The following is a 26,668-nucleotide window of genomic DNA, read 5'->3' as shown; positions in this document are numbered from 1 at the left end:
ACCAGCCCCATGACCCAGTCAGACGCTGTGGTGGCCATTGCCGACCAAGGGCTCTGTGTCAGACTTAGAGTGCCACCTGTTTCACACCACACCCCTTGCCAACTAGCTAGTCCTCATGCAACGTCAGAACGGTCAGTTCCAGGAGGGCCGCAAAACTGGACACCAAGGCCAGCACATTTCCATGGAAGCACCTCTGCGTGTACACATCTTCCTCCTCCACACACCCTCACTCATACATGCACACACATATGTGACACACATGGAACCCGGCTCCCCGTGTGGTACAACCACAAACAGTGCTGTCAGGGCCTCCAACTGAAGGTGTGTGGGGTACTCGGTACTAATGTGGAATAACCACCCGCTCCCGCTGCAGGAGACCCATGGTGCCCTCAGCTGGTGATGTTTCCAGGCTGGGATGTGGTCCTGAGATGGGGGTCCTGAGGTCAGGGTTCCTGAGAGGCGGTCCTGAGAGCGGGAGTCTGGGGGGAGGCGGTCCTGAGGAGGGGGTTGTCAGGTTGGCACCTCCAGGTCTAGGTCTGTGGTGGCGTATCTTCCACGTCTCAGGAAAGGAAGGAAGCGAGATGGGAAAGCTTTCCATCTTCACTGTCCTCCTCTAGGTAGCTTTACTTGACCAGGACCAGAGTCTCCTGACAGGGCCACATCACTTGCTAGAAGCACTTACCCAACTTCATTTTGTGTGTCTCTAGAAAGACAGGAAGAGTGGGCTGCTGAAGCTGCTGGCTGGTGCGTCCACCAGGAGGAAGTCGCGCTCTCCGCCATCCACCTCTCCCACCCATGACCCCCAAGCAGTGGATGCCTCTCTCCAGGGCGCGGTGGGGCCCGAAGTGTCCTTGCTGTCCATCCACGGCAGGGCTGGGTCCTGTCCCATCGAAGGCGAGATGCAGGGCGCCTTGGGGATGGAGCCACTGCACAGGAAGGCAGGCTCCTTGGATCTGAGCTTCCCGTCACCCACCCGACCGGCCGCCTTCTCCACAATCGCTGTCCGCCCTGAGCCCAAGCCACTTCCCAGAGAGAGGTAATGGGCAGCTGTGTGCTTCCGGGCTTGGGTGCAGTGGTCTCTCAGGTGTGGAGCCACTCTGGGGAAAGGGACGATGGGATTCCTGGGGAGTGAACCTGCCTGGTGTCCCTCACTGTCCCAGAGACTCAGATAAAACAGGAGCAGGTCTCACATTCTGAGTCCATCTGCAATCCGAGTTTGGATTTACAAGGAAAATCTGATGGAACTGAGGTGTTCAGAGCCCAAAGAGATGAGCTGCGCCCCCAGCCCCACGGGAACCTGGAGTGATCCCACCCCGGGCAACTCTTCTGGAAGCCTGGCCCCTCACCCCAGATTGGCTCAGGGTTAAACCATATGACATGGCCCGTATTCATCTGTTTTTCACCAAAGCCAGCGATTTCATAGAGTTCAGCCCAGAGTTTCTGGATCTGGGAACTGAGTTCACCAAGGCATCAGGTGGAAGGGCCAGAGGTCAGCGTCCTCTTGGTGAGCAGCCTCATTTGAGTTATCGGTCCTTAGAGAGCTTCAGACAGGCCAGGGGCCTGCCGGGAGGAAGTACTTTCCTTTCTGAGCACCTCCTCCTCTGAGAGCTGCCTGAATGGTAAAAGGAGGGGGGTGCCCTGAGAATATAGTCTTGGTGTCTGTCAGAATCCTTCCCCCACTTGGCCACACTGACGAATGCCAGCTCTTCCATGTGGCCTGAGACACACCTCACACACCATGTACGCCATAGACACCATGTACGTCAGACACAATATGTACACCACACAACCATGTACATCAGGCACAATGCAGACACCATACACACACCATGTACACCAAACACAATACAGACGCCACACACACACCATGTACACGGGACACAATACAGACACCACACACACACACCATGTACACCAGACAATACAGACACCACACACACACCATGTACACCAGACACAGTACAGACACCACACACACACACCATGTACACCAGACAATACAGACACCACACACACACCATGTACACCAGACACAATACAGACACCATGCACACCATGTACACCAGACACAATACAGACACCACACACACACCATGTACACCAGACAATACAGACACCACACACACACCATGTACACCAGACAATACAGACACCACACACACACCATGTACACCAGACAATACAGACACCACACACACACCATGTACACCAGACACAATACAGATACCACACACACACCATGTACACTAGACACAATTCAGACACCACACACACACACACCATGTACACCAGACAATACAGACACCACACACACACCATGTCCACCAGACACAGTACAGATACCACACACACCATGTACATCAGACACAATACAGACACCACACACACCATGTACACCAGACACAATACAGACGCCACACACACACCATGTACACCAGACACAATACAGACACCACACACACACCATGTACACCAGACACAGTACAGACACCATGCACACCATGTACACCAGACACAATACAGACACCACACACACACCATGTACACCAGACAATACAGACACCACACACACACCATGTACACCAGACAATACAGACACCACACACACACCATGTACACCAGACACAATACAGATACCACACACACACCATGTACACCAGACACAGTACAGACACCATGCACACCATGTACACCAGACACAATACAGACACCACACACACACCATGTACGTCAGACACAGTACAGACACCACACACACACACCATGTACACCAGACACAGTACAGACACCACACACACACACCATGTACACCAGACAATACAGACACCACACACACACCATGTACGTCAGACACAGTACAGACACCACACACACACACCATGTACACCAGACAATACAGACACCACACACACACACCATGTACACCAGACAATACAGACACCACACACACACACCATGTACACCAGACAATACAGACACCACACACACACCATGTACACCAGACACAATACAGACGCCACACACACACCATGTACACCAGACACAATACAGATACCACACACACACCATGTACGTCAGACACAGTACAGACACCACACACACACACCATGTACACCAGACACAGTACAGACACCACACACACACACCATGTACACCAGACAATACAGACACCACACACACACACCATGTACACCAGACAATACAGACACCACACACACACCATGTACACCAGACACAATACAGACACCACACACACACCATGTACACCAGACACAATACAGACGCCACACACACACCATGTACACCAGACAAAATACAGACACCACACACACACACATGCCATACTCAACCTCACACACCACACACCTGCCTTTCTTCCACTCCCCTCCACCTTGGGGCCGCTCTCCCACATCAGAGCCTTCCTTCTTACATGAGACCAGCCCAGCTGCTATGGTCTCTGCAGGGATTTGGCCCTTCTCCAAGGCCCACGGCTGGGCTCCTGGAGCATCTCCAGTCAGGGTGACAGGCCCTGCAGGTGCTGAAGCTGCCCTCACATCTCCTCCGAGTTGTTTTCTTCTCAGCTCTCTCAACCTCCAGACTCTACGCGGGGCTTAAAAGACCCTGCTGTAAAAAATCTCGGGAGTCTCTGAGTAACTAGAAAATTCAGGGAATTCCTCCCATTTGCCCACAGTCCCAGCTAATCTGCATGTCATCCCTGGGGCCCTGGACACCCTCCTGCCCAGCACCCTGCACAGCTCGTTAGTGACCAGCACTGCCTAGCACGGCCCTCGCCCCACACAGCCCCGCGCAGCCCTCAGGACGCCACGTCATGGCCCCCAACAGGCTGGAGCCAAGGACGTGATGACAGCAACGTCACCTTCAGGCTGGGGCAGCTCACCTGGCCTCAGGCCACACTCCCAATGTGTGGACGAGGGGTGCTGCCGCTGGCCTGTCTGTTGCCGCCTGTGTGCAAGCTGTTTCTGACAGTGATCTCAGAGGAAGGACCTTTAGGTTGAGGGTGCTATCGAGGGAGACTGCCCAGATGTGTGTGGAGGAACCATGGGGAGCACCTCCCAGGCTGGCCAGGCTCTCAGGAGGAGGCCTTAGGAACCAGGGTACTGCCCTTCCAGGAACCTAGCTTTGGGTGGTCTGCAGCACCCCAGCCTCTGGGCAGTGCACAGGGAGTTGCATTTCTGGACATTGCTTGGGATCAGGAAAGCTCTTGTCCGGCTGTTCTGCTGGGGTCGGCTGAGCTCCTGCCTGCACTCCCTCCCCATCCTGCCCCTGTGCACCACTGTCCGCTGCTTAACAGCCATGTCACCCAAATGAGTGACTTTGCTGTTTGAGTCCCAGTCCCCACACACAACAAGAGGATGACGGTGCCTGGGGGTTATTATATTTGCAAAGCAGCAGAATTAGTACCCAGGAAAGGACCAACAAATTTGTTGTTCAGTTACTAAGTCATGTCCAACTCTGCAACCCCATGGACTGCAGCAAGCCACGCTCCTCTGTCCTTCTCTATCTCCAATGTTTGCTCAAACTCGTGTCCACTGAGTCAGTGATGTCATCCAACTGTCTCATCCTCTGTTGCCCTCTTCTCCTCCCAGTGAACAGCAAGGGCAAGGACAACCATAACAACACAAAAGATGACGTGTGTGACAGTGTCGTGTGACATCACGTACATGACAGTGAGATCATGGTGGGGGTGGTGGTCTCCCCCCTTTGATTGACAGTCCTTCATGTTCACATGCATAGATGGTATGTCCTCACCTCCCGCTGGCCTGTCAGCTGTCGAGCTCTGTTGGGATTTAGAAGTTTCTTGCTTTGATCTCTTGTGGGTCATGATAGTGGAATAATGGCTCCCAAAGACATCTCTGCCCTAATCCCCACACCAAGGATAGGATGGCAGATGGACCGAGCAGCTGACCCTAAAGTGGAGAGGTCATCTAGACCCAGGCATGCCCGTGTGACCACAGGAGTCCTCGCAGGCAGACAAGGAGTTCAGCTTGCCTTGCTGGCTTTGAGTCGGAGGAAGAACAGGAATGCTCCTCGGGAACGCTGGCAGCTTCTAGAGGCAGGAAAAGGGGAGGGGACACAGTCTCCCCGAGACCCTCAACTGTGTCCACGTGAGTTGTGACAAACATCAGGCTTTCAGAACTGCCAGATGTGTACATTGTTACGTGCTGTCTGTGGGAATCTGTCAGATGCTGCAGGGACCCCAGGCCCATGTAGACCTTCAAGTGTGGTGTCCAGCGTATATTCTTGCATCTCCAAGGTCCGGCAGGACACCGCTGTGATGACCTCAGTCCCTACCTGGGACCCCTTGTCCTCACCAGGGCCCCTGATGTGACACAGAGGATGCCCCCCACCCCACATGCCAGGCAGTGGCGCCTGCAGCAGTCAAGTGGTTCCTGAGCCCAGTCTGCAGGCTTGCTGTGTGTGTCTGACGCACGACACCAGGACTGTGCCTCGAGCTGCTGCCCTGCCCGTTCTCTTGGCCCTTCAGCGTCTTGGAAGGATCTGGATGGAATCCCAAATGCTTGTCTCATAGACACTTGGTCCACGTCATCCATCCGGGCTCTTTAAATCACAGGATTGCTCAGAAGCACCAAATTTTTAATTACATTTTTAAAGTTGCTTGTTTCACATCTGGCAGTTGAGGCAAAAGCTAAAACTTGTGAGAAATGAACTCACCATTGTTCTTTCCTTGGGGGGTTGGAAGGGAGTGGCAGGTGTGGCAAAAGCTAAAACTTGTGAGAAATGAACTCACCATTGTTCTTTCCTTGGGGGGTTGGAAGGGAGTGGCAGGTGTCTGCAGAGAAGGCGGTGGTAGCTGGAAGCCATGGGGGAGGCAGCGGTCCTGATGGTCACACAGCCTGGGTGCTAGGGGTGGGAGATGCTATCTGCATGGTGTTGGCTGACCTCACAGGTGCTGCTGTGTCCCAGCAGCCACCCGTCCTCCTCCAGGGAGTGGCTGGCAGGCAGCTGCTCACAGATATGCCAGGTTGGGAGGAGCTGTCACCCTTTCCTCACCCTGAAGGGGACCAAGGTGGAAACTGGTCCCAGCCTGCACACTGCAGGCACCTGGGGAGCTAGGCCAGCCTGCTCTCTCAGCACCAGGGCCTGCTCACCAGCCCAGCCAGCCCAGAGACTCCTTTTCTCTCTGCCCCTGCTTCCACCCCCTGGAGCAGGCTGGGAACAGGGTTTTCTCTGCCTGAGCGTCTTCCCCAAGCCCCGCACCAACTCCAGCCAGACAGGCCGGCCCCCAGGCTGTGTGCAGCTGGTTGAAGGAGGATGAAGTTGGCCTTAATGTTTTCATTCGGCATCCTGGTCCTTAGACGTCTGCGGGCAGATCCTGAGGAAACTTGTTCCCTGGTCCACTCCCCCCAGAATCTCATCCAGTGGGCCCAGGGTGCCCAGTCTGTGGGCCTCACTTCTAGAAGAGCTGACGTGGGGCCTCTTGCTTTATTACATCCTGATTCCTCCAGGTCCAGGAAATACCAAGTCAGAGGCTCTGTGGACAAAACCCCTTGAGGACCCTGGGGACCCCCAGCTGCCAGACTCCTTCAGGGGCCCTTGGTGTGGCTGTGGCTGATGGGGAGGCAGGGCCAGGGTACGGTCAGGAATCTCTCCCCTTCCCCAGCCAGGAAGGGGGGAGGGGGTGGGCAGCCCTCCTCAGAGAGAGGGGAGGGAGGGCCCAGAGCTCTGAGAGCATGGGGGCAGGGGGTAACTGGAGAGAAAGAGTGTCACAGTCTGCACCTCTGGCCCAGGGAGGACACCTGGTGGTTTGTGGGACTCGCGGGGCTGGGAGAACAGAGAGTGCCCTGGCTGAGAATGGCTCTCCCCAGCCCAGCCTCCTTCTCTGCCGCTGCCCACGACAGGGGTGTGGGCCAGACTGAGCCCTGGAGCAGGAGGTCCCTGTCCGGGTCACCTGTGGGCCAGACCAGTGGGCGGAGCTGAGCTGGGAGGTGGAGCCATGGGGCTGAGGTGAGTCTGGAGGGAGTGGGGACAGATGGAAGCACAGGTCCTCTTCCCAGCGTGCTTCTCGTTTGAGCCATGTGGTTCTAGCCCAGGAGGGTGGTGTGGATGGTGGGCTGGGATGGGGGTGGGTGGGGAGAGATGAGGAGCATGGCGAGGCCCAGCGCTTGGCAGGTCCATCGCGGAGACTTCACTGACCCCACATACCCAGCCCGTGGTGTCTGCAGTTTGCAGCCAGTGAGAACAGGTGCTGTGCTGGCCACCAGATCACCCAGAGTGGGGTGTGCACAGAGTCCTCAGGTCCCTGCCTGGTCATTACCCCCAGAAGGGCAGTGGGCATAGGGCCAGTGTGACACCAGTGGGATGCCTGTGTGGCCCCCAGCTGGAGGGGTGTGGACCAGCAGCTCTGCTGGGCTGGATGGCAGGGAGGCCGGGTCACAGCCATCTGCCCTCTCCTGGGGGTGCTTTAGAAGGCTGGTCCTCAGAGCCGCCTCCTTGAGGCTTTCCAGGCAGGTGTGGAGTATAGACCCACCCTGTGCCCTTGGCCAGGCATGGCTGTCTCAGATCTGGGGAGCCCTCGGTGGGGAGGGGGGCCACCTGCTGAGGCCTGTGTGTCTGTTCCTGATCAGAGCCCAGGCATTCAGCAGGCAGAAGCTCCCACAGCGGAGACCCAGGTGGATTTTATGGCATGTTAGTCCGAAAACAGGGGTGGGAGGCCCTGGAACCCTGGAGACGGTGGGCTGCTCTCTCACCCCGGTGTCTGTTTCCCCAGGTACCGCGTGGTGGTCTCATACCCACCCCAGAGCGAGGCAGAGATCGAGCTGAAGGAGGGGGATGTGGTCTTCGTGCACAAGAAACGTGAAGACGGCTGGTACAAGGGGACCCTGCAGAGGAACGGCCGCACCGGCCTCTTCCCCGGCAGCTTCGTGGAAAGCTTCTGAGGCCGTGCCTGCCCCCCAGGGACAGAGGTGCAGGGACCCCAGGGGAACAGCCACCAGAGGCCCCAGTCCTTCCAGGCAGGCGGCAGGACCCACACACTGTGGGGTGGTTTGCTCCCAGGACCCTTCTTGCCCTCTACTTATGGGGCTGACAGGGAGCACGGGCCCAGCACATTTGGAGAGCGTTCTCAAGGCGGCTCCGGGCTTCACTTGGGTCTGGATTGCCCCTCACCCCATCTATACCTCAGGCACCACCACCGGGACCCTTAGCATGGTGCCCTGGCCCAGGTCATTATCGGCCAGGTCCCTGAGGCAGCGCTCGGCTCCCGTGGGCGAGGTGTACACAGTGCTTCTCGCCTTGCTACCACGGTCCTGCTCTCGTTCTTCTTTCTTACACCTTTTTACTGCAAAGCTGTTAGACTTTATAAATCTCTAACAGGTCGTACACTGCCTATTTTTCATACATCTGGTGCTGCCTTTTTGTAAAACTAGTAGGACTTGGTTGAAAAGATCTCTGGGGAGACAGCAAATGGGCAGAACTTCTGCAGGCACCCTGTGAGCCTGGGGAGCCTGATGTTCACAGCCTCGGTCCTCCTAGGGCTAGAGGGGCCTCAGCGTTGGCGGAAGTTAGGAAAAGCCTGTCTCTTTAGCCCTTCCAGTGGCCCTGCTGCATCTGGAGATGTTCTGACAGGGCTGGCAATGAAGGAACAGGAGGGGGGACCCCAGGCCGAGAGGCCCTCCTGTCACTGTAGAGAGGAGACCACACCTAAGGTTTTCACTGTCGAAACGTGCGGTGGTCACCACAGTTCAGATTTGCCACCTTGTGGAGGTTTCACCAAGTTTCCTTTAAATGGATAACTACTCTGTTCTCAGTGCAAACCTTGGTCTCGAGACCAGAGACATGGGGCTAACCAGGGCCACCAAAGGGCCATAGGAGCAGAGTCAGGGGTGGCAGCCATGGGTTGAATGCAGGCTCTGGCTGGGAAATGCTTGGCACTTTGCACACACACACACACACACACACACGTTGTTTCTGTTAGACACAGATGTGTGTGATTTTGGAGGAACGAACTGATGACAAACCACGATGCCTGTGATTCTGAGTCTTTAAATAAAACTGAACGTGGAGAAGTCTGGTTTCTGGTTGGGGGAGCAGTCAGGTGGGGCCGGGCTGGGTGGGAGCTAAGCTGCTAGAAGACCCCCACATCCCCTCCACTGCCTGTGGGCGCACAGCCCTGCCACCGCCAAGAGCCTCAGAGTGGGGAACCCGTCTGTGTGGTAGGGTGGTATGGCGCTGAGGGTATGGGGGTACCAGACAGTCACACCCGGCACAGGGAGGAGTCCACTGCTGGGCCAGCAGAGCTGAGCCTGGGTGGGCGTGGGCATCTCTAGGTGCCCTGCAGGGTCTTGCCTGCCTGGAAGGGCAGAATGGCTTTCTATAGGTGATGCCCCTCCCTTGCTTGTGGGAAGCCTTCATGCCAGGAGTCATGCAGGTCCTGTGGACTAAGGGCGCCTGGAATCAGCCTCCAGATGAGCACACTTAGGGCCCTGCCTCAGGCGTCTTGGCTAAGGAGACCTGTCCTGGATCACCAGGTGCAGGGTGCCTGACATCCACCAGCAAGAGGGGTGTCAAGAGGCTGCCAGTTTCCAAAAGGGGGCTTGTAACCAGTAGCAGGTGGAGGACTGCCCATGGCCCAGGAGCTGCTCTCTTGGCCTGGACTACTGCCCAGAACCTCTGACTTTCACATCACTGGAGGTGGAACGGAGCTTAGCCCCAAGAGCTATTTCTCTCTTCTATAGGAATGGAGTGAACTTGGGGGTGGGGAGGGGAGGGGAGGGCTGCACTGCCATGATGAAGCCTCCACACACCTCTCCAGGAAACCGGACCAAAGACACTTGGCCAGATGGGCAATGGAGTTCAGTTCAGTTCAGTCGCTCAGTTGTGTCCAATTCTTTGCGACCCCATGGACTACAGCACACCAGGCTTCCCTGTCCTTCACCAACCCCTGGAGCTTACTCAAACTCATGTCCATCAAGTTGGTGATGCCATCCAACCATCTTATCCTCTGTCGTCCCCTTTTCCTCCTGCCTTCAATCTTTCCCAGCATCAGGGTCTTTTCCAATGTGTCAGTTCTTCCAATAAGGTGGTCAAAGTATTGGAGTTTCAGCTTCAGCATCACTCCTTCCAATGAATATTCAGGATTGATTTCCTTTAGGATGGACTGGGTGGATCTCCTTGCAGTCCAAGGGATTCTCAAGACTCAAGAGTCTTTTCCAACACCACAGTTCAAAAGTTATCAGTCCTTCGGCCCTCAGCTTTCTTTATAGACCAACTCTCACATCCATACATGACTACTGGAAAAACCATAGCTTTGACTAGATGGACCTTTGTTGACAAAGTAATGTCTCTGCTTTGTAATATGCTGTCTAGTTTGGTCATAGCTTTTCTTCCAAAGAGCAACTGTCTTTTAATTTCATGGCTGTAGTCACCATCTGCAGTGATTTTGGAGCCCCCAAAATAAAGTCTGTCACTGTTTCCATTGTTTCCCCATCTATTTGCCATGAAGTGATGGAACCAGATGCCATGATCTTAGTTTTCTGAATGTTGAGTTTTAAGCAAACTTTTTCACTCTCCTCTTTCACTTTCATCAAGAGGTTGTTTACTTTCTGCCATAAAGCTGGTATCATCTGCGTACCTGAGGTTATTGATATATCTCCTGGCAACCTTGATTCCAGTTTGTGCTTCATCGAGCCCCGCATTTTGCATGATGTACTCTGCATATAAGTTAAATGAGCAGAGTGACAACATACAGACTTGATGTACTCCTTTCCCAATTTGGAACCAGTTTGTTTCATGTGCAGTTGTAATTGTTGCTTCTTGATCTGCATACAGATATCTCAGGAGGCAGGTAAGGTGGTCTGGTATTCTCATCTCTTGAAGAATTTTCCACAGTTTGTTGTGATCTACACCATCAAAGGCTTTGGCATAGTCAATAAAGCAGAAGTAGATGTTTTTCTGGAAGTCTGTTGCTTTTTCGATGATCCAGTGGATGTTGGCAATTTGATCTCTGGTTACTCAGCCTTTTCTAAATCCAGCTTGAACATCTATAAGTTCAAGGTTCCTGTACTGTTGAAACCTGGCTTGTGACATTGTACAGGAGACAGTAATCAAGACCATCCCCAAGAAAAAGAAATGCAAAAAGGCAAAATGGTTGTCTGAGGAGGACTTACAGATAGCTGAGAAGAGAAGCTAAAGGCAAAAGAGAAAAAGATATACCCATCTGAATGCAGAGTTCCAAAGAATAGCAAGGAGAGATAAATAAGAAAGCCTTCCTCAGTGATCAATGCAAAGAAATAGAGAAAAACAATAGAATGGGAAAGACTAGAGCTCTCTTCAAGAAAACTAGAGATACCAAGGGAACATTTCATGCAAAGATGGGCACAATAAAGGACAGAAACGATATGGACCTAACAGAAGCAGAAGATATTAAGAGGTGGCAAGAATACACAGAAGAACTGTACAAAAAAGATCTTCATGACCCAGATAATCATGATGCCAGACATCCTGGAATGTGAAGTCAAGTGGGCCTTAGGAAGCATCACTACGAACAAAGCCAGTGGAGGTGATGAAATTCCAGTTGAGCTATTTCAAATCCTAAAAGATGATGCTGTGAAAGTGCTACACTGAATATACCAGCAAATTTGGAAAACTCAGCAGGACTGGAAAGGTCAGTTTTCATTCCAATCTCAAAGAAAGGGCAATAGAGATCAGAAGATAAATGAAGTGCACAGATATCATGGCTCAGTGGACCTCCAAGACCAACTCCCAAGGCTGGGCGATGAGCCAGGACCTCCATGGAAAGAGTGTGTTGGGCATGAGGGTGAAGGGCGGGCAGTGCCTTGGGGATCTGCAGGCCAACTAGTGGGGTCCTGACAGCAGGGAGTAACACATCGACCACCGACCACCGCCTCCCACCCCCCACCCCCCCACTCCAAGAGCCACATCCAAGTCCTGGCAGGTTTCCCTTTGCTGGTTTCACCCCTGTGGGGAAGGGCAGAGGTATCAGAAGAAAAGGAAAGCAGAAAGAAAATGCAGAGGTAATGGGCTCTGCCTCCTGCCCCAGTGCTTGCCTGGGCCTCAACCTGAGGGTGGGGACGAGGTTCCTTCCCAGGGACCCCAACCCCTGGGTGAAACAGGAGAAGGGACCATCCCTCTGTAAAGCAGGAGGGGGACTGGGAGGGCAGCAGCGAGGGGCTGCGAGTCAAGTGTGCTGCCGGACCGAGAGCCATGGCCCCCAGTGTCCCAATCCCTCTCAGGTTACAAATGACAGAGAGGGGCTGAGGTTGCTAGCCAGCCGACAGGAGTTGGGAGCCACTCTTGGTCAGCGGGTGGGCCCAGAGTGATCACAGGGTCCTTGCCAGGACTTCAGGGAGGCTGGAGAGGCGCTGCGTGGGAAGGACTCCGTGCCCAGGCTCTGAAGCTGGACAAGCCACAGTCTCTTTTGGCCCAGGTCGGGTCCTGAGTGACCCGGGGAAGCCGCTAGGCCTCGGCCTCAGTTTCAGGAGGGCTGGAGTGGGCCTATTTGAACCGGGACGGGAGGAGGGCCAGTCGGGCAAAAGGAGAGGGGCCTCCTATCAGGAAGTGTCCGTAAGGGTCCTGGTAAGAGCTGAAGGAACTGCTGAGGAAGAGGCTCCAGGTAATCGGGAGGCCCCCAAGGAGGTGAGCACCAGGGCCGCGCCGCGGAGGGACCACCAAGGGGGCGGTTCAGCTGGGACTGGGCTGGACGCCAGCCCCGCGAGGAGAGAGGTGCACCCGGCAGTGGTGGGGACTGAACACGGATCAAGGAAAGAGCGCAGATCCCTAGGAAGGCGACAAGCGGGGACTGGGGGGTGGGGGCGGTGGAGGGGCGGAACGACAGGCTCTGCCTCCTGCCTCGGGGCTCAACCTGGGGGTGGGGACGAGGATCCTTCCCAGGGACCCCACGCCCTGGGTGAAGCCGCAGCCCAGCTGGGAGACAGTCCTGCCCGCTCTGTAGTTCGCAGAATGACTCTCTCCCGTGCCAGGCCCCTTAGGCCCTCGGCTTTTTGGCACCTAACTGCCCTTTTCTCTAAATATGAAAATTAAGCAGCTCTTGCCCTGACGGTTCCCAAAAAGAAACACAACGGCCCCTTTAAGAGAAGACGTGCAGCTGCCCTCGGAATCAGAAAAACGGGGTCTACGCGATACAGGGATCGCAGGCGGACGTTGCGTGGTCGCAGGGACGCAGGTGTGGCCCGGGAAGGGGACTCGGCGCACCCGTGTCCCAGGAGCACTGGACACACGTCCACAGTGCGTTCACGCACTAGACCCACGCACGGGGCACACGCACGGTACGTCGACGCTCGGGACACACGTCCACAGTACGTTCACGCACGGGACCCACGCACGGCACGTCGACCCTCGGGCTCACGCACGGGTTTCGCACACGAGGCTTGGGCCACTGTGCCGACCCGGGAGGCAAGTTCGCAGCGGTTCTCGTTAGCTGGCTGAAGAGGCAGACGAGGAGTGGATGGCGCGCGTTCTTGTAAGAAACGGGAGGCGTGGGGAGTGAGTGTGTGTGTGTGTGACGGTGACAGGCACACGGCTGTGCTTCGTTCGTGCCGTGTTTCACACGAGAAAGTTACGGACGCGGGGAGCGCGACCGGGCGGTGGGCGGGCCTTGTCTGGAGGTCCCTCAGCGCGTGCTGTTTTCTGTAACCACGTAAGTAACCGGCTTTTTCAAAACTTAATTTTCAGTGTAAAAGTCCAATGACCCGTTTTGAATGAAAGTCAGAAGCTGAGCCGCTGCTGCCTCTCGGGGCTACTGACAGGGATCCTCAGAGTCCGCGCTCACCCGGCGGAGACGCCTGGGCTGAGGCGAGGCGCCGGAGGCAGCCTCTGAACAGGCGAAGGAGGGGGCGGGGAGGAAACGGGGCGGGGCGGGGCAGGCCCTGGAGGAGGGACGGGGAACCTGCGCCTCCGGCGGCCCACGGCCCCTCCGCCTCACCTACCCCGACTCCTCACCCCAAACCGGCCCGACCTTCTCTCCTGGCCGGGCGTGTGGACCCTGGACAGCAGAGCTGGGCCGCCCTGAGGGCCGGGCCTGGGTGTGGGTGCGCTCTGTGTACGGTCGCAGACGCAGTCCTGACGCTGGTTTCAGACGCTGAGGCCTTCAACCCTCCAGGCTGAATCGTGTTTGGCGGCCGCCCTCGGGGCATCGTAGGGCGGCTCTGTGGCCTGAACGCTGACTGATCACGGGAAGAGGGGGCAGGCCCTGCAACACCACCAAGCTACCCACACTGTGGCACGTCCAATTCGTGCTTCTGAAGTCAGCCCTTTAATACGCATCTTAAATGTGCGTCAGAGCCCTAGTAAACGTAAATCATACTGGGAATGACCTCGCAGCTGCTCGCCTGCCACATTGCAGATTTATGTTTTTTCAGCGAACTCATCAAAGGACCTACACTTTATTTATTTATTTCTTAAGTAATTTATTTATTTTTGGCTGTGATAGGTCTTCGTTGCTTGCATGGATTTTCTCTAGTCGCCGGGAGCGGGGACTGGCTGCTCTCTAGTTGCGGTGTGGTGGCTTCTCTTGTTCCTGAGCATGGGCTCTGCGCACGCGGGCTTCAGTAGTTGCCGCGTGTGGGCTCAGTAGTTGTGGCACACGGGCTTAGTTGTTCTCGGCTTGTCGGATCTTCATGGAGCAGAGATGGAGCCCGCGTTTCCTGCATTGGCAGGCGGATTCTTTACCACTGAGCCCCCAGAGAAGTTCAGGACCTACAGTTTTAATCAAATGCTTCACAATCTTCTGTGCGGCCCAGTCAAATCACTGTCAGTCCTCAGGGAGGTCTCTAGTGGCATACCACGGGGCTCTGCCCAGTTGAGTATTCTATAATTCAGGTGAAGGCATTAAGGTATTAAATATCACATCTATCAATTGCTCAAAGCTTGGCCACACAGGTAGATATAACAAGACGGCAGAATCACCGACATGCATTCCTCAAGGGAAGAGATTTCATGCACAATTAAAGTGATTGTAGAACCGTATTTCCAGAAATGTGTGGTTTATTGTGTTTGACCAACCAGCATGACTGGGTTCTCCATAAGGAGGACATGACAAAAGTAAATCCCAAACTGCCAAGGTGAGTTCAGAGAGAGGGCCCCCCACCCCTGAAAGTCTAGCTGAAGGCAGGTGCAGCGGTGGGGCCTGGGGAAGGGTTAGTGGCCACACAGCTGCCTTCAGGAATCAGGAGTTGGAGAGGACTCCCAGGTTGGCTAGGCAGGACTGGAAAGGCAGGCAGGCTTCCCTCAGTTTCAGACCAGGTGATTTCCAGGTTTTGGAATTAATTATTAATAGAAAAGGTCAGGTTGCATCAACCAAGTAAAATTGTAAAAATTGTTTTAAACTTTATATCCTCAAATCCCCAGAACTCTTTGTTCAAATGAAATCTTCTCTGGAAACCTAGCACACAAACCAAATGAAAGCAGGGCTGTTCTTGAAACAGTAGTGTGACCCACAATCCACTGCCCTCTGTGGGTCTCCCAGACAAACAGGAGCTTCTACTTTGTTTCTGTAACAGCTAACAAGCCATCGGTGGGCTGGGGCCTGCTATTCTAATAAATTCCTTGAGGGTCTTGTCAGAATGTTTAGACCCAGAAGCATATCCAGAATTGAAATCACAAAGCTTGGTCAAACCCTTCAGTGACCACACTCAGTCCTGTCCATCATACTCAGCTGAGGCTATGCTCCCAGAAAGCTTCAACATTTTGTTTTGGGCCCAGTGTCTCCGATCTGCTCATTTCTCCTTTTACTCAGTCTAAGGACCACTGTTACGAGATGTCCCTAAGCGGCCACTTCATGGTCTTGGGGCTCCTGCCTCCTAAGCCACATAGCTGCCATGAAAGTGAAAGTTGTTCAGTTGTGTCCAACTCTGTGACTCCATGGACTATGCAGTCCCTGGAATTCTCTAGGCCAGAATACTGGAATGGGTAGCCTTTCTCTTCTCCAGGGAATCTTCCCAATCCAGGGATCAAACTGAGGTCTTCCGCATTGCAGGCGGATTCTTTACCAGCTGAGCTACAAGGGAAGCCCAGCTACAGCTGCCGTGATCTGCAGGAAAACCAGGTTCTGTGGAGGTTAATTCACTCCTGCGTCTCAGTGAGACGGCTTCTTCTCCTCTATCTCTTGATAGAAAAGCCTCACCTGATAGACACTGGCTTTACCTTCCTCCTCTGAGGGCAGGATGGTGCCTAAATGCATTTTCCAGTCTGCCCTGCAGCCAGGCCTGATCCTGAGTGGGGATGCCTTCCTTCTTCCCATCTTTCTGAGAGCTCGGGTGTGGATGTATTGACTTCAGTCCTGGCCACAAAGACAGGAGCAAACTGTACAGGATGGAGGAAGAGGAGGAGGAGGTGGGGGCTCTGACCAGTCAAAGCCTCGGTGGACAACCTGCCCACGGGAGAGAGAAGGAAACACTGTCTATTTAAGCCATTGTCACAGGGAGGCTCTTATTATAGTAGTCAACCTTTTCCTTGTAAACCTGTGGACTTATTTTTGGGAGGACACCAGTCTTCACCAGATTGCTTTCTAATCTGATGCTCTATGAATGGATCATAGATGGAGCAGATGTTTCGGAGTGACCAAAAGCCAGTTCTGACTTTTGCTTATGGACATAATGGAAAAACAGAATTGGATTTACCCTGCCATCTGACATAGCTAGAAAACCAGACAAAACACAGGACATTGGAACATGGGCATCACAGAATGATTCTTGGGAGAAGGGCCCTTTAGTGAGTGAGGGCTGCCATCACAGAGAACCACAGATGGGGCCTAGAAACCAGAAGTTTAATTTCCTGCAACTCTGGAGGCTGAAGGTCTGATATCAAGGTGTCAGCAGGACTGGTTCCTCCTGAGGCCTCTCTCCTTGGTTGTGTGGACTACCGTCCCCTCCTTGGGTCTTCACATGGCTCCCTCAGGGCGCCTGTGTCTCGATCTCTTCCTGTTGGATTACAGGCTACCCATATGACCTCATTTACCTCACTTACCACTTTATAGAGACATTACCAACAAAGGTCCGTCTAGTCAAAGCTGTAGTTTTTCCAGTAGTCATGTATAGATGTGAGAGTTGGACCATAAAGAAAGCTGAGTGCGGAAGAATTGATGCTTTTGAATTGTGGTGTTGGAGAAGACTCTTGAATCTTGAGAATCCCTTAGACTGCAAGGAGATCAAACTAGTCAATCCTCAAGGAAATCAGTCCTGAATATTCATTGGAAGGACTAATGGCTGAAGCTGAAACTCCAATACTTTGGCCACCTGATGCGAAAAACTGACTCATTGATAAAGACCCTGATGCTGGGGAAGATTGAAGGCAGGAGGAGAAGGGGATGACAGGATGAGATGGTTGAATGGCATCACTGACTTGATGGACATGAGTCTGAGCAAGCTCCGGGAGTTGGTGATGGACAGGGAAGCCTGGTGTGCTGCAGTCCATGGAGTTGCAGAGAGTTGGACACATCTCAGTGACTGACTGACCTTTTCACAGACCCTGCATCAAACATGGTCACATGCTTCAGCTTCATTGCATGATTTTCTTGTGTGTGTGTGTGGTGTTTATTAAGTTAAAAATATTTTGTAAATTTGCCTCTTTTTGAGCTGTAGGTTTTTTTTGAAGTGTATTATTTAATTTCTGAATATTTAGTATTTTCCTGGGTATTCTTTCCATTACTGATTGCTAGTTTAATTCCATTGTGGTCAGAGAACATACTTTACACAGTTTCAGCCCTCTTATGTTTATTCATTGAGGCTGATCTTATGGTAAAAAATCTTCTGTGTGAATGTGCTGTGTGCCCTTGAAGAGAATGTGTGTCCTCTCCTGGGGGTTGGAGTGACCTCTAAATGTCCATTAGATCAAACTGATTGATAGCGTTGTTTAAGTTTTCTTGAGCTTTGTAGATTTTTGTTGTATCAATTACTGAGAGAACCTTGTTGGCATTTCCTGTCACAGGGTGGGCTTATTCTTTTAACCTCTGTGGTATCTGTAGGTCTCAAGTTCTGTCAGTTTTTTCTTCAGGTACTTTTACTTAGTTATTAGGTGCAAAGACACATGGTCGATAGATTCTCCTGGTAAATCGGCCCCATTATCATTCAGAAATGACCCCTTTATCCCTATCCCTATGCAGGTCCTTGTTCTGAATTGACTTTGTCTTGGTTATGCTCCCACTGGTGGCTCAGAGGATAAAGAATCTGGCTGCAATGCAGGAGACCTGGGTTCCATCTCCAGGATGGGAAGCTCCCTGGAGGAGGAAATGGTAACCTACAGCAGTATTCTTGCCTGGAGAATTCCATGGACAGAGGAGCCTGGCGAGCTACAGTCCAGGGGTTACAAAGAGCTGGACACGACTGAGCGACTAACCCCTTTGGTTATGCTGCCGTTTTAGTTTTTGTCTCATTCATGTTTTCGGGAGATGTATTTTTCCATCCTTTTACTCTGTCTTCATATTTAAAGTAGTGTTTTAGTAGACAGTGTATAACTGTATTTTACTTCTAAAATCCAACCTGACAGTCTCTGCCTGTTAACATTGGAGTGTTCTGACTGGTCGCAACAATGTAATCAGATTTAAGTCTACAATCTTGCTATTGTTTTTCACCCATTCATTATTTCTTTTTTCTCCCTCTTTCTGCTTTGGACTTGTTATTTTTCTGTTTTCCTAAAATAAAAAGGAATTTTATTTCCTTTTTGACTCCAGGCATACTTTTGTTTTGAAATTTTGTGATTGCTTTGGGTTTACAATATGTATATTTAGTTATCATTGATAAGTCATTCTTGTGTTAAAGATACACATTATGCCTCTTCACTTGTTTTGTGAGCATTTTTATTATTCAGATATGCCAATTCTGCCCTCAGTCTCCAGGCTGCTGTTTTCGTGTTTTCCTTCTGTATGTGTTACAAAAGCCCATAGTCTGTTTTGATTTTGCTTTAAACAACTGATTATCTTAAAGCAGTTTAAAATATTTTTATATTGAAGTATATAGTTGGTTTACAGTATTGTGTGTGTTTTAGGTGTACAGCAAAGTGATTCAGAGATACAATTATATCTGTTTTTTCAGATTCTTTTTCTTTATATTACAAAATATTGAGTATAGTTCCTTGTGCTTTATGGTAGGTCTTTGTTGGTTATCTATTTTATACATAGTAGTATGATATCAAAGCACTTTTTAAACTAGAAAAAAAGCTTTTAAGTTATGTATTTACCATTTCCAGTTACTTTGTGTAAATTTGAATTTCCTTTAGGTGTCATTTTCCCTCTGCCTGAATCACCCCCTTTAACATTTCATGTCATCCAGGTGTGTTAGTGGTGAAATTTTTCAGCTGTTGCTTGTCTTAATATCTCTCTTTTGCCTATATTTTTGAAAGATATTTCTACTGGCATGGAATTCTAGGTTCTTTTTTTCATTTAGCATTTGAAAAGGTATTGTCTGTTGGTTGGCATTGTTCTTGATGAGATCTTTGTTTATTCTTAACCTAGTTTCTCTAGTAATAGGGAAAAACCTCTTAATAGAATTAACTTGTATTCTATGTTAGTCACTAAAGAGATGTTCACTATAAGCCCTAAATTCTACATAATGGCCCATCTCTGGGAACCCCACCTCCCAGGTAATGAGCAGTAAGCTAAAATACCTTCCAGGAACCCTCCTGACCAGGCCTACATGTGAGTGACTATAGGAGGATGAAATTCACATGTTCCCTCTGGAGGCTGATGGGAATCTGGAAGTGTCTGACTTTATTCCCTCCCCTTTGGTATGAAAGGGGCCTGCATTCTAACTCAGGCAAGATGGTTCTTTGGGGCACAAGCCCACCGTCTTCTCAGTGTGCTGGCTTTCCAGATAAAGTCACTACTCCTTGTCCCAACAACTCGTCTCTTGATTTATTGACCCGTTGTATTAAGAGCAGGATGAGTGCGAACTCGGTAACACCACCATTCAGACTCCTTGGAGTGTCAAAGATCTTTCCTTCTTCAGGCATCTTTTTTTGTTTAATTAGTTAATTTATTTTAATTGGAGGCTTTTTACTTTACAATATTGTGGTGGGTTTTGCCATACATTGACATGAATCAGCCATGGGTGCACATGTGTCCCCCCATCCCGAACCCCCCTCCCACCTTCCTTCCCATCCCATTCCATCCCTCTGGGTTGTCCCAGAGCACCAGCTTTGGGTGCCCTCCTTCATGCATTGAACTTGCACTGGTCACCTATTTTACATACAGTAATATACATGTTTCAGTGCCATTCTCTCAAATCATCCTCCCTTGCCTTCTCTGACATAGTCTAAAAGTCTATTCTTTACATCTGTGTCTGTTTTGCTGCCTTGCATATAGTGTCGTCATTACCATCTTTCTAAATTCCATATATATGCATTAATATATTGTATTAATGTTTCTATTTGACTTACTTTCGCTGTATGTAATAGGCTCCAGTTTCATCCACCTCATTAGAACTGACTCAAATGCATTCTTTTTTTATAGTTGAGTAATATTTCATTGTGTATATATACCACAGCTTCCTTACCCATTTGTCTGCCGATGGACGTCTAGGTTGCTTTCATGTCCTAGATGTTGTAAATAGTGCTGCAGTGAACATTGGGGTACATGTGTCTCTTTCAATTCTAGTTTCCTTGATGTGTATGCCCAGCAGTGTGATTGCTGGCTCATATGGCAGTTCCATTTCCAGTTTTTTAAGGAATCTCCACACTGTTATCCATAGTGGCTGTACCAGTTTGCATTCTAACCAACAGTGTAAGAAGGTGCCCTTTTCTCCACACCCTCTCCCACATTTATTGTTTATAGACTTTTTGATGGTGGCCATTCTGACCAGCATGAGATGATACCTTGTGGTAGTTTTGATTTGCATTTCTGTAATGAATGATGTTGAGCATCTTTTCATGTGTTTATTAACCATCTGTATTTCTTCTTTGCAAGCATCTTTTTAAAGCTAGTATTTTTCCCGTGTGGAGTAACATCTTAAACACTGTAGTCAACAATTCCGCAGGGAAATAGGGAAAGGGGAGTGAAAACGAAATCTGGGGCAGGCCCTGGCTTTGATTCAGAGGCTGCCTGCCTTCCGCTCCTGTTCTCTGACATGAGGGACTTGATAAGCTATTTCCTGATGCCCAGGAACGTGACCCTCAGCCCACTGCTTCCTGGAGACGTTCTTTCTGTGCAGCAGCCTGTGTTGATGCATAAGACGTTCAGAGACAAGTATTGTGGACAGAAAGCTTCACTGTTCACTTGGAAAGACTCAGAAGTGCCAGGTTTCCTTTGCCCAGCATGGCCACCATCACAGGAGGAGACAGGTCAGACCAGACTCTGACTCCTGTTCACCTCCATGAGCGCAGGTCTCTCTTCCCTGGACCTCACCTCACCCTCTTTGCTGATCCGTCTGGTGGGGCAGCAGCACAGACTGCTTGCTTCCCAAAGTTCAAAGAGGAGCCCAAGAGTCTCGAGAGCTACTGGGAGTGGGAGGCCCCAGAAGGAGCAGCTGTAGAAAGCCATGAGGGGCCGTGCAGTGGGCGGTGCCCTGGGGTGGTTTACTTGTTTGGTCAGCTCTTCCCTGGGAGCCCGGGCAGGAGAACTGAAGGTCTGGGACCACGTGGCTCTGTGGTGGGTGACCCCAGCCTGTGGTGACTCTGCCCACACAAGTGACAATTTCCCCACAGGCAGGAATTAAAGCAGACTGCTTGGGATTCCCTCACAGAGGCACAGGCCATGTACAGGCACCCAAGATCAAGTTGGCCTTGTGGAGGACCTTGACTTTGAACCACAGTTGGACAGGCCTGGGGGCAGCAGAACCTGAGCACAAGCCAGTTAATGAAGGGCAGTTGTCGAGGCCATACAGAGTAGGCGGGACAGAGCTGAGGACCCAGCTTCAAGAGCTGAGACTCTGCTTAGTGAGAACAGAGTGTCAGGCACTGAGCCTGCCCAGTGGCCAGCCGCATTCAGTCATCAGGTGGGCATCTGTGCCCACGACCCTGTGGACTCCTGACCCCAGTGCTCAGTGCTCTGACCACTGCTTCAGGTGGACTCGCTGCAGACAGAGCCGTGTCACCTGTGAGAACTGAGATCATCTTAATTTTTTGCCTCCAGAGGTGACTGCTGGCTCCAGTGATGTGTCTAACAGAAGGGATGGTCTTGCCACTCTTCCTTGCCTCCAGCCTTAAAGTGTGATGCCTACTCTGGGTTGCTGTTTGTGGGTACCCTTTATCAAATTGAGGAAGTTTCCTTCTATTCAGTGTTTTAAGAATCTTTTTAAAAAATATTGAAGATGCTACATTTTATCAATATTTTCTGATTCTACAGGGATGACCATATGATTTTTAATGTTCATGCTTTGAGTTACACTGGTTAATTTCCTACTGTTAAAACATCATTGCATTCCTGGATATTGGGAACTGTCTCTTTAAATACATTTTTCTGGATTTAGTTTGTTAGTAACCTGTTCAGGATTTTTGCATCTTTGCTCATATATGAGATTAGATTATTCTGTCCTTTCTCAGAATGTTATTAGGCTTCATTGTTAAGGTGTTAGGTTGCATGAGTTTTACAGACTTCTGTAGCCACATCATCCCCACACACTGCAGACCTGAGGCACCTGCACCAGCTGTTGGTTTCTTCCTGCTCCTGAGGCCAGGTTGCCCCCCAGCAAGGCTGTCTTCATCCTACAGAAGTGATGCCTTCTATAGAGAATATAGCTGAATAGCGAGGAGGGCCTGGCAACCCACTGCAGTATTCTTGCCTGGAGGATCCCCGTGGCCAGAGGAGCCCAGCGGGCTACAGTCCATGGGGTCACAGTCAGACACAACTGAGTAATTAAGAACAGCACAGCACAGTTGCACAGCAGCTTTTGGTTGAATGCACATGATGTACCTTTACCTGTCAGGATGGAAAACTTTAATCCTTTCTTGTAAAGTGACATAGCTGATTTTAAAAAACTTTTGCCTAAAAAAAAATTTATTGTGATTACTGGTTTGGGCCTAAATCTACCATATTACTAAATGCTTTTTGACTGTCATATCTGTTTTATTTCCTTGTTTCCTTCTGGGTTATCATTTATCAGGCTAGTTTTCCTTTTGCTGGCTGGAAAGGCACTTTGTCACCACACTTATGTGCTCTTCCTGCCTCTCAGTTACGGTGCACGGGGATCTCTACCTGCTCCCAGTTAACACAAGGCCCTCCTACTCCATTCATCCCACTCTCAACTGGCATGCCACTGAAGTCTTGAACTTTAGTTCCCTCTGTATTTCTAGCTCCAGAGGACATTTTCAGGGTTTTACATAGCCATTATTCATTTAGGTTGATCCATGCCTTTTTTTTTTTTTTTTTTTTTTTACTATATATTCCTTTCTGCCTCAGTGTTATTTAAACACTACCTGATTATTCTCCTGTGCATGCTGTGGTAGGAACTACTGGCCTGGGCTTCAGTCTGAGTTTTCTTGCCCATGGCCTGGCTCATCCCTTATCACACCTTTCCCTCTACTCTGGATGAGTATCTGACTATGCAAGTCAGACCTCTCCGTGACTCCTCCTGCTCAATGGGTTAGGTTTATGAACTCCTTGTCTGTTCCCTGCCTCCTTCTAAACCCCCACCCTCACTCACATCCTGCCCCTCATGTTTCCCCGATCCTCTGTTCACATCGAGCTGCTTCCCGGGGTGCCCAGGCTTCCCTGTACCCAGGTCACCTTCTTCCCCTCCTACATCTGAAGCTGCTTCAGTCCTTCAAGGCCAGTCACCTCGGTGCTTTCCTGTGCTCCCTGGGCAGGAGCCTTTCTGAGAGAGGCTGCTCCATAGGGGCCTCATCAGTTTGTGCCCCCATTTCCTGTCCAAATAGGAAAACAGGACTTAAAACAGTTCATCTTCCAGATAGGGGTAGTAATCTTCCACATGATGCTTGGAACCTAGAATCAGAATCTGTGTGAAAGAACTTAAAAATGCAGTCCTTGGTACGAAGGTTAGTGGTTGGCAGTCAAAGACAATTATGTTTCAAATGCTTTATAAAAAAAATAATAAAACAGGTCTAGCAGTCCAAAGGGTCGCTGAGGGTGGGACACGACTGAGCAACTTCACTTTCACTTTTCACTTTCATGCACTGGAGAAGGAAATGGCAACCCACTCCAGTGTTCTTGCCTGGCAAATTCCAGGGACAGGGGGAGCCTGGTGGGCTGCCGTCTATGGGGTTGCACAGAGTCGGACACGACTGAAGTGACTTAGCAGCAGCAGCAGCGGCTTTATTTTATTCCCTGAAATTTATTGCTTCAAGCATCAGTGGATAATACCTCACTCTGTAACCTTGGAGAACTAATATGCTTTGTGAGAAGCTGAGCTTCATCCAGGCAGACCTCGCTGTATTGTGCAGGTGTGTGTTCTTTACACACTGAAGGCATGTGGCAGCCCTTCGTCAAGCAGGTGTGTCGGTGCCATTTTCCCACAGCATTTGCTCACTTTCTGTCTCTGTCACATTTTGATAATTCTCATAGTGTTTCAAACTTATTATATTTGTTATGATGATCTGTAATCAGAGATCTTAATGTTACTACCACAACTTGCTGAGGGCTCGGGATGGTTAGCATTTTTTAGCAACTGAGTATTAACTAAGGTATGTGTATTCGTTTTCTTAGATATAAGCTGCTGCACACTTCACAAGAATACTGCACAGTGTAAACATAGCTTTTGTATGCACTCCAAAAACAGTTCATGTGACTTACTTTATTTTAATACTCACTATATTGGATAGGTGGTCTGGATCTGAGCCTGCACTGTCTCTGAGGTCTGCCTGTACTGCAGTTGTTTAAACAATATTTTTTCTTTGCCATGCAGCTCTTCTAAAGTAGAATCTTACATGGAGTCGCAGATACATGAAGCAAGTACAGGACTCGCACTGTGGGCATGCACATGTGGTGAGCCTCCTTCACAGCAGCGTCACCCGCAGCACAGGCGCCAGCCCTTCTGTTCAGCCCAGGGTCTGAGGTAGGTGTCCATGATCTTTTCAACTAGGAACTTGAATAACTTTTTGTAACATGCCAACAACCACTCTGGCACTTAAAAGTAACTTTATTATGGTTCAGGATAGCTGTTTATACACAGTTTGATATAATAGGCTACGAACAACCCCCGCTCGCGTCAGGTCACTGAGCTTGCCGCGTCGCTCCTGGGCTAAGGCTCAGCGCTGCAGCACTGGCCGGGCTCGGGAGGCCAGGCTACCTGCCTGCGAGGACTCACCGGCTCTCCTGCTCCCACCTTCCAGAGGCTGGGCATTACTGATCCTGAGAAAAAAGTGCAGAGCTTTTTCTGTGATACTTATAACTTATGTTACTAAAGTTCTAAAGGGCTAAGAGACATTTGTGAACTTTAGATTAAAAAATGGAATTTAAAGTGTTGGTCCGGATAAGCTGTGCTACAAAAGGAAAGGTTTCTTTTGCGACTTAAACAGAAATTCGTGAAAAATACACTGCTCAGAATCTGACATGTGCCATGTAAAACACTCTGTTGTCTGAGAAGTACTGATCATCCACCCCTGTTTTAAAATAACTCAAACATATAATTAACTAGTTCTGATAAAGTGTTTAAGATCAATATGCAAAAAGAAAAGTTAAGGTGATTTAAACACAGTTTAGTAAATATGTAGATACATTTTATTTGTCAAGAGTAAATATCAGTTTCATTTAGAATATTCAGGTACAAAAAGTGAAAACTTAATGAATGTTAAGAAAAAGTTAGAAACCATTAAATTGTTCTGCAAATGCTAAGGCACTGAATTCAAATATCCTTTACAATATGAATTACCTAAATTTTTATCTTTAATATTCAGATGTTCATAGCTTATTTTCTTAAGAAATATTTTTAGTAAGATGATATAACTTTATTTACCCTAGAAGACAGTTTTAAACAATTATGTAATACAGACTAATGCACACAGTGTGAAGACACCCAGTTCTAAAGTTACTTAGCACTAGAAAAGGGCTTATTTACCTGAGTGTTTCTGCTCTTAAACATATCACAACAACACATGGACCACAATGCTGAAGCACATATTATGTAATCTGATACAAAAGCTTAGGATCATGTTTCCAACTGGATAATTATATCAAAACTTTAAAAGTTTTGAGCTGCTGGAGTTTCAGGTACATAATACATTTTAAAACATATTCCCCAAAGTTTACCTTTACATACCTTTGGTATGTACACAAAAGATTCATCTTGGAATATATATGCAATCAGAGCCTAATATATATGAGTCCTGTATTTTCAAAGCCAACAACAGACACTCTTGTCACAGTATAGTGACAGGCAGTGGGCAGCAGGGGAAATTATCTCAATTCATCACAAACTTATCTTAAACTACTAACAGTGAATAAGTAATACCATCCAGTCTGGCTTATATATTGACCTCATACTTAAAAGTATTTTCCCATAAATGGCAGTAACTGTGGCCATTTGCCAGATAAAGAATAAGTAGTACAGCATAAGTGATACATCAAATAAAAACAGCAAGAAAATCAAAGCATAATTCTAACATTTTAATAGCTTTTGCTTGTGATGACCTTCTGTGATCTGGAACCTTTGTTTTACATAAAATTGGAGCTGGAAAGAGAAAAAAAACCTTTTGTTTGGTACAATAGAAAACCATATAGGAAATAAAAATCACTTCTTTTACAAAGTTTTTACAGATACACGTCTAG

General features: G+C 49.8%; 2 protein-coding genes and 1 long non-coding RNA gene across 12 annotated transcripts in view; 2 read left to right on the top strand and 1 right to left on the bottom strand.

The window, feature by feature from the left end:
- The window catches only part of SH3RF3 (SH3 domain containing ring finger 3), a 159,845-nt gene extending 150,798 nt beyond the window's left edge, over window positions 1-9,047 (top strand). For 2 of the 3 annotated variants that reach the window (XM_061432504.1, XM_061432503.1), the window contains 2 exons: window positions 708-1,036; window positions 7,751-9,047. In XM_061432504.1, the coding sequence (XP_061288488.1) occupies window positions 708-1,036; window positions 7,751-7,919 (498 nt within the window). In that variant the 3' untranslated portion in view covers window positions 7,920-9,047. Of the gene's footprint in view, window positions 1-707; window positions 1,037-4,607; window positions 4,689-7,750 lie in introns of all 3 variants that reach the window. The other variant, XR_009739385.1, reaches the window with a different exon arrangement.
- Window positions 9,048-11,908: 2,861 nt separating this feature from the next.
- LOC133257054 (uncharacterized) overlaps window positions 11,909-26,668 on the top strand; it is a 38,672-nt gene continuing 23,912 nt past the window's right edge. For both annotated transcript variants that reach the window (XR_009739387.1, XR_009739386.1), the window contains exons 1-2: window positions 11,909-13,480; window positions 24,807-24,956. This is a non-coding gene — a long non-coding RNA (uncharacterized LOC133257054). The remainder of the gene's footprint in view (window positions 13,481-24,806; window positions 24,957-26,668) is intronic.
- Window positions 25,023-26,668, bottom strand: part of SEPTIN10 (septin 10) — a 50,409-nt gene continuing 48,763 nt past the window's right edge. For 5 of the 7 annotated variants that reach the window (XM_061432509.1, XM_061432507.1, XM_061432511.1 and 2 more), the window contains one exon: window positions 25,023-26,570. In XM_061432509.1, the coding sequence (XP_061288493.1) occupies window positions 26,555-26,570 (16 nt within the window). In that variant the 3' untranslated portion in view covers window positions 25,023-26,554. The remainder of the gene's footprint in view (window positions 26,571-26,668) is intronic. The other 2 variants (XM_061432508.1, XM_061432505.1) reach the window with 2 other exon arrangements.

The sequence above is a fragment of the Bos javanicus genome, chromosome 11 (genome assembly GCF_032452875.1).
Source record: "Bos javanicus breed banteng chromosome 11, ARS-OSU_banteng_1.0, whole genome shotgun sequence".
NCBI lineage: Eukaryota > Metazoa > Chordata > Mammalia > Artiodactyla > Bovidae > Bos > Bos javanicus.
The sequence above is the reverse complement of the archived record's forward strand: the minus strand, read 5'-3'. Positions and strand labels throughout refer to the sequence as shown.